Source organism: Bison bison, unplaced genomic scaffold (genome assembly GCF_000754665.1).
Source record: "Bison bison bison isolate TAMUID 2011002044 unplaced genomic scaffold, Bison_UMD1.0 scf7180017864530, whole genome shotgun sequence".
Classification (NCBI taxonomy): domain Eukaryota; kingdom Metazoa; phylum Chordata; class Mammalia; order Artiodactyla; family Bovidae; genus Bison; species Bison bison.
In genome coordinates, this window is record NW_011495080.1 from 8,460,444 (window position 1) to 8,467,448 (window position 7,005).

General features: G+C 59.4%; 1 protein-coding gene across 1 annotated transcript in view; it reads right to left on the reverse strand.

Annotated features, from left to right (window-relative positions):
• Positions 1-7,005, reverse strand: part of FLNC (filamin C, gamma) — a 28,049-nt gene that overhangs the window by 20,354 nt on the left and 690 nt on the right. The window contains 5 exon segments of the mRNA XM_010831763.1: positions 108-185; positions 358-476; positions 570-720; positions 828-925; positions 2,451-2,786. Coding sequence (XP_010830065.1) covers positions 108-185; positions 358-476; positions 570-720; positions 828-925; positions 2,451-2,786 — 782 coding nt within the window.

Consider the following 7,005-nt stretch of genomic DNA (forward strand, 5'->3'; position numbering starts at 1 on the left):
GGTGCATGGGGGTGGGGCGGGGTGTGAGCTGAGGGAGGGGTCCATTCAGCCGGATGCAAGGATGTGAAAGGAGTGGGGAAGACATGGGAGGGCCTACAGAGGGATACCTTGTGCAAGCCGGCGACCTTGGGCACGTAGGAGACAGCGTAGGTGCGGTTCTTGTCATTGTTGGGAACCACCTTGGCCTACGGGAAGGGAAACAATCGGCGTCAGAGCTCCTTCTGACCCCACGCCTTCTGCAACCCCCATGGTGAGGCCTCCCCTTCTCCAGCGTTGGAGGGTGCCCCCAGCAGCCATCGCCAGCCCATTCCGCTGTTGGTCCGCGCTCTTGTCCGATCCCCAGTGGCCTCTCCATACCTCCTCGGTGTGGCCCTCAGGATCCTCGATGTAGACCAGAACCTCGCCTATCCCAGCGTCCACTGTCTGCACGGTGAAGTGGGCAGGCTGCAGCACGGTGTTACCCTGGGGCTCGATCCCTGAGGGCAGAAGGCAGGGCCGCAGAGTTTAGGGAGAACCATCCCAGCCCGTGTCCAGCTGCCCAGCGAAGACCGTCAGGGCTCAACACATACCAGGCCCATAGGCGATGGCCTTCTTGGGGTTCAGTTGCTTGGAGCGAACAGGGGCACCAGGTTTGAGTTTGGCCTTGGGGAACTGGGACAGGTAGGTCATGACCGAATGTTCATCCACGTTGGGGTCCACGATCTCCTCGGGAGCAATCACCTGCCAGGGAGGAAGGGAGTCAGAAAATGTCCTCTGTCCCCAGCATCCTGCCCAGGTAGACCCAACCCCACCCTGGCCCTCTCCGGGTCCCTTTGCCCTCTGCCTACCTGGGGCACCCCGAGCCAGTCGTCCGCCTGCTGCATGGCCTCCCGGGCGTTCTCCACAGGCTGGTTGGGATCCCAGGCCTCCCAGTCAGGGCAGAGGCCTGGAGAGATGATGGAGGGAAGCAATGATGAGGGGGAAGCGGTCAGCCAAGACACAGAGCACTTGCTCCACCAACACCCTCCCAGGCCGTGGGTTCACACCCGCTTCCCATACGGCCCCAGGCCCCTGACCAGCAGGGTTCCTGCTGACCCCCAACCTTACGGCCCGTCAGCCAGGATGCCCATCACTGTTTAGACACATTGCAGCCCTCCTGAGCACCAACAATGAGGCTTTTCTGCCCCAGCTGACGCAGCCTGGCACCAGTCCTGCCAGCCGGCCTCCGGCCTGCCCAGGCCCCAGCACCAACCCTGAACACCAAACCACAGGGAGTGCACCCCTTGCAGACCCCCTGCCTCATTCCAGCAGGCTCAGAGGTGGGCAGTCCCTGTCCCACAAGTGCCTCTGACCCATCTCCTGAAAGGTCTCCTCACAGCTGCCCTGAAGCCCTAGTGTCCATGCACTCCCCACATGAGCCGCAGAGCATAGGGCTCTCTCTGCTTCCTAACTTCCGCCTCGGGGAAATGAAGGCACTGAAGGGCTTGTTTGAGAGGCCGAGTTCTCTCTGGCCGCCTAGAGCCCAGCCCTCCTGATGGGAGGACAGCTGAGGCAGCCACAGGTCCCTCCTGGGAAAGGCTGCATGGTTAGGGGGTGCTGGATCCCAGCCAGAGCTGGCGGAGGAGGGTGATGCTCCCTGGCGGGGAGGGGACCAGCTCAAAGGCTGGAATCCATGACTGGCCAGAACAGCTGAGCTCACTGCTGGCAGCCGAGCCAGCCGTGGGCAATGGCTCAGCAGCTGGGAATGCTTCCCAGGCAGTCGGTGCCCCCTCCTCCCACCCTTTGCTCCCCCGCTGACCCCAGGCTGGGGGAGGATTCCCCCAGGGGGACATGGCTCCAAGAGGGGGGGAGACGACAGATTGTCTCAGGAGATGAGGGTCAGAAAGGGAGCTGTGTGTGGGGTACTGTTCTCATCTGTGATGTCTAAGTCTTCTCATGGGCCCTCAGTAGCCCCCACCTGCCCAGGCCAGGCCTGGGTCACCTGCCCCTGGGGCAGTGTCCCACCAGCCTCAGACCACATCATCCTGGGTCTCAACCCCTTCTCAAAGCTATCCCAGGGGCTTGCAAAGAACAGCCTTCTCCAGGCCTAAAGTCCTGGCCTTCTCTCTACAAGTCCCACCACATTTTCTTTCTGCTGGCTGAGCAGAAATGACCCTTGTGTAGCAAAATAGGAAGTTCACGGAGCAGGGAGTTCCAGGTCCCCGCCGGCCTCTGATTCAGATAAGCTGATAAGCTGTGTGACCTCAGACAAGTCACTGGCCTTCTCTGGACCTCTGTGTCCTTGCCACTGCAGGATCTGGCAACTCACTGGGAAGGGTCCAACTCCAGCAGTGATTCTCAGCTGGAGGAGGAGGCCCTGATTCCCCCAGCCCTGGGACACACATTCTGACAAACACAAGCCTTGGCATCACCAGCTCATCCCGCACCCCTTCCCGGGTCAGGGAGCCACAGTGTGCCGTGGGTCCACTCACCAGGGGCACAGTTGTCCACCAGGGCGCCCAGAGCTTTGCCGTCCTGCCAGTCCCGGTTGAAGTTGGTGATGGGCAGCTGGGGCACCTTGTTCTGGATCCAGCCGAGTAGACGCTGCTTGGGTGTCTGCTTGCGGGCATCCTCGTCGTCCTCATCCTCCCACATGGGCATAGAGATGGAGTAGTGTAGGATCAGGGTCCAGATGAGCCCCAGGATCAGCTTCAGGTTCCCATCCACGATGGCCTTGCTGTCTGCAGGGAGGAGGAGACAAGCAGGGCTCATGAGTGCCCCACTTCTGATGCAGCACCCTCCCTCTCCTGGCCCAGCTTCTGAGGCTGCTGCTTAAGCGTTGGGTCTGGACTCCTCCTGGAACCTACCACTTCTCTGCCTACCACTGTTGCATCCCACAAGGCGCAGTCTTTGATGTACTTCCCACCCGCTTCAGAACATGGCTGCATCCCAATATGTCCCTTGGGCAGGTACTTTCAACTCTTTGATGGCACTTGCATGGGCCTTCTATCAGGCTACAAGCATCTATAGAGTTATGCAAGACTGTAAGTCTCTAGGGGCAGACACTGTTTTGTTTTGTTTCCTTTCTTCTTTGTGTGATATACAACAAACTGTACATATTAGAAAGTACAACTAGATACGTTTTGACAATATGTGAAAAGTGAAAACATTAGTCGCTCAGTTGTGTCCGACTTTGCGACCCCATGGACTGTAGCCCGCCAGGCTCCTCTGCCCATGGATTCTCCAGGCAAGAATTCTGGAGTGGGTTGCCATTCCCTTTTCCAGAGGATCTTCCCTACCCAGGGATTGAACCTGGTTCTCCTGCACTGCAGGCAGATTCTTTACCATCTGAGCCACCAGGGGAGCCCTACCTTTGACAGCATGTGCATAACCACGAATCAAGATAGTAAACACTTCCACCCTTCCTCAAAGTTTCCTTTCTTTTGTGATCCATCGCTCCTGCCCCTCCTCGTCTATCTTTTGAGACAACAATCTGCTCTTGGTCACTATACATTAGTTCGCATTTTCCAGAGTTTTATATGAATAGAATCATAGAGTATGTATCTTTTTTGTCTGCCTTCTTTCACTCTAGATACTGTATTTTTCTCTCCATATATTCAGAGCCTAGAACTTAGTAAAATCTCAATAAATACTGGTTGAATGAACATTTTAAAAACTGAAGTTGGAAACGAGTGGGACCAACCTGGTTCCAGCCAAATTCTCCTTTGAATGCTATAAAAGGCTTTTGGAACCAAGTTCTGGGAGGAGGGGCTGGGGACAGTACACATTCTGTTAATGGCAGGGACTAGTGAGATTTCACAAGAGCTGGGGGAGTGTTACCCATGTGGACTCAAGTCTCAGGAGCTGAGACTCTAGACTCATCCCGTCCCTTGATAAATATTATGGACCAGAACTCCAAGATTTGGGGGCTGGCGGGGCGGGGGTGGGGTGCGCCTAGTTCCCCCGTAACAGCCAGAGAGAAACATCCAGGAGCTGGAGGTGGCCTAGAGTACAGGTCATTGGAAACCAGCTTACTTGTAAAGGACAAGGCAGGCCTGAAATCCACCAGCTTCCCTGAGCACTGCTTTCAGGAGGTTGGGAGGGGGTGAAAGACTCAGCCTTGTTTACTGGTGTTACCCGAGAGATGGGAAAGCGTGGTGTTGGAGGTTAGGGTTATATCTTTTCCTGCCCACCCGGCCTAGATCTTGGAAGACAGCCTTTAGAGAGTAAAGATCCCAAAGGTGTCTCCCCTTACATATCTTTTCCAGAATGCGCCCCCCACACACACACCCTGTCCCCAGCATTTCCCCAACCTGCCCCCTGGAGGGGAATCTCAGTCTCTCTGTCCCTCTGATCTTGGGCTCTGGTCCCCTTGGCTCCCCCACCCTTTCACTGATTCATCCTTCCTTCCCCAGCAGCTCCCCAGGCCCGCCCCCTCTCCCCCTGGCTCTGCTGCAGCACAATGGTTTGGCAGCTTGCAGATTCCATGACACACTCACTCCCAGCCTCCCGGTGCTTTGGTGCGGTCTCTCTCAAACACACACAGGCCCAGGACACTTTCACACAGCCTTGACACCAAGGGCCTCACGGCCTCTCACAACCCTGACAGCCTCCAAAGCTGGTGCTCACACACCCAGAAGTGCTTCTTGCAAACTGAAGCCAGATCCTTGGGAGGGAGGCCCTGAGGCCCCGAGGATCACCAGGATTGGGAAGAGGTGGGGGGGCGGGTGAGGGGGGTCATTCATATTTGCTGCAGGGAGAGGTTTCTCCCCAGCAACTGGCCTTGGGCCAGACAGCAAGTGGCAGGAGAGGGGTGGGTCCAGAGTCCCACTCTGGGAGCAATGACCTTCCTCGCCCTCCTCCCCATCGGAGGCCAGGCAGAGGAGGGGAGCTCTGCTCAAGCCAGGCCTCTTCCTTCTTCGCACCCCACTGGGGATACCACCAAAGGGGTGGGAGGAGCTCCAGAGCTAGTCCCTGAGGGCACCCCAGGCCTTCGGTGGAGTGGGGGGAAAGGAGAGGACCAGTGAGGGAGGGGCCGGGACAGCTGCTGCCCCCTCCAGCCCCTCCCTCGGCGGTTGGCTCCAGGAGAAGGAATAGCAACTGGGGAACAGCTGCGGGGCTGAGCGGCCTCTAGGCCTCTTTGTTCGGAGGGGCGGAGGGGGTGGTGCGGGTAAGGAGGGCACACCGCCCCTTCAACCCAGACTGTGTACCCGGCCCTCCTTCAGAGGAACTGCTCGATGCCCAGCTCCCACTCCACTCCTGGAAAGGGACATGGGGGTGCCTAGAGGCTCACATTCAGTCCTGAGATGGTACCCAGAGAAGCCCCCGTCCCAGCCCCTTCCCACCACTAAGCGGGACCAAGGGAATCAGAGGAAGCAGAAAGGGGGAACCCTTGACATCTCCTTCCCCACGGATGGGTAGCCGCTGCTGTCTGTGCCCCCTCTCCTCCAGCCTCCGCCTCGGGCCCAGCAGCTGAATTGCTGACAGCTTATCTCATCGGCAGCGGGAGTCAGCCACTTGGCCCAAATGGGGAACAGTTCCCTGCAGGAAAGGGAAAGAAGGGTTCCTTCCCGCCCCCAAGCCAGCTTTCCCTCCTTCCCCCTCTATTCTGAGAAGGCCTCTCCATACACAGTTGAGCCAAGGGGGCTGGAGCCAGAGGCACCACCGTTGGGGAGGGGAGAGGTGTGCGCTCAGGAAGGATGAGGCCAGGAGAGGGGCCAAGCGCCCCCGCAGCAGGGAGGGGAGGGGGAGGCCCAGCCATTTCCTATAAAGTCTTGGTGAGGCCCCAGGCTCTCCCCTCGGGATCCCACCTGGGACAGTCAGTCCAGGCGGTCAGATCGCAGCTGCCAGGGGGGGTGGAAGGGCCCAGGGCTGACTCCTCGCTGACCCCTGGCCCCCCCCAACCACACACACTCTTGGGCAGCCCTCAGTCCCACTACACACACCAGGGTGGCCCCTTCCCCCACCCCCTGTCCTCAGCCTTGTCCTCTGGAAAGCTCAGAGACATCTGCTGTGTCACGGAGGCAGGGCTATTTCCAGGCTGGAGCGGGTGGGGTGGTGGGGGGGGCAGTATTGGGGCAGGAGAGGGTAAGGCGTAGAGGGGACTGGACAGGGCCAAAGGGCCCCAGACTGACCTCAGCTACTAATTCAGGAGGCCCAGAGATGCCCTGAGGGAGGCTGAGGATGGACAGACCTTCAGTTATCTGAAGAAATCTCTGGGGCAGCCTGGGGGTAGGCATTGGGCCCCCTGTGAAATTCCCCTTCTGGGGCCCTGGGGTGCACCCCATCAAGGGGCGCTTTCCTGAAAATCACATCAGGACACTTAACAGCTCACCATAGGGGTAAGGGTCTTGCCCAGGCCCCCAGCCTGAAGGGGTGACTGCAGAGCTGAGAGGGAACAGCCAACTCCTAGGCTCTCAGAACCCATCCTTGGCTCCCCCAGCTCCCCAGCTTGGAGTGCCTCCCCGCCCCCACCCAGCACTGACACACCTTCCAAATCTGGTTACACTCAATGACTTCCTCCCTTTTCCAGGCCTTGCCTCCCTCCCCTCAGCCCAGATCATTAGCTGTAGCCAATCGGGGCTTAGGGGGTGGGCTGGGGCCGGGAGTGGACGGGAGGGAGCCCCCTCCCTGGCCTGCTGAAGCTGATGGAGGACAGGCAGGGGTTAAGGCTGCCTGCGCTCGCTCAGAGCCTTTTTAGGTTTCCGAGGCCGGGCCCTGCCGGCTCTGGCCCCTGGGCCTGAACCCAGCTGCCGAGCACATGCCGGCGGGGGGCCCGGGCCCCGTGCCCGCCCAGCCACCCGCTCTCCCGCTCTCCTTGGGATCCCTGGGACCGGGCAGCGATGGGGACCTGCCTTCAGCCTCTCCTCCCCGGTGGAGGTGCTGGGAGACTGGGAAGCCATTTGCTTTGTCTGGGGTGGAGGGGGCGGCCCCGGGAATCGGCAATGAGCTTTGGCCCCATCCTCTCAAGCCTGGGCTGAGGGTGCAGGTGGCAAAAAAGGAGACGAGCGGGTAGAAGCAGGTTGGCCAAGAGCGTGCGAGGGGAGC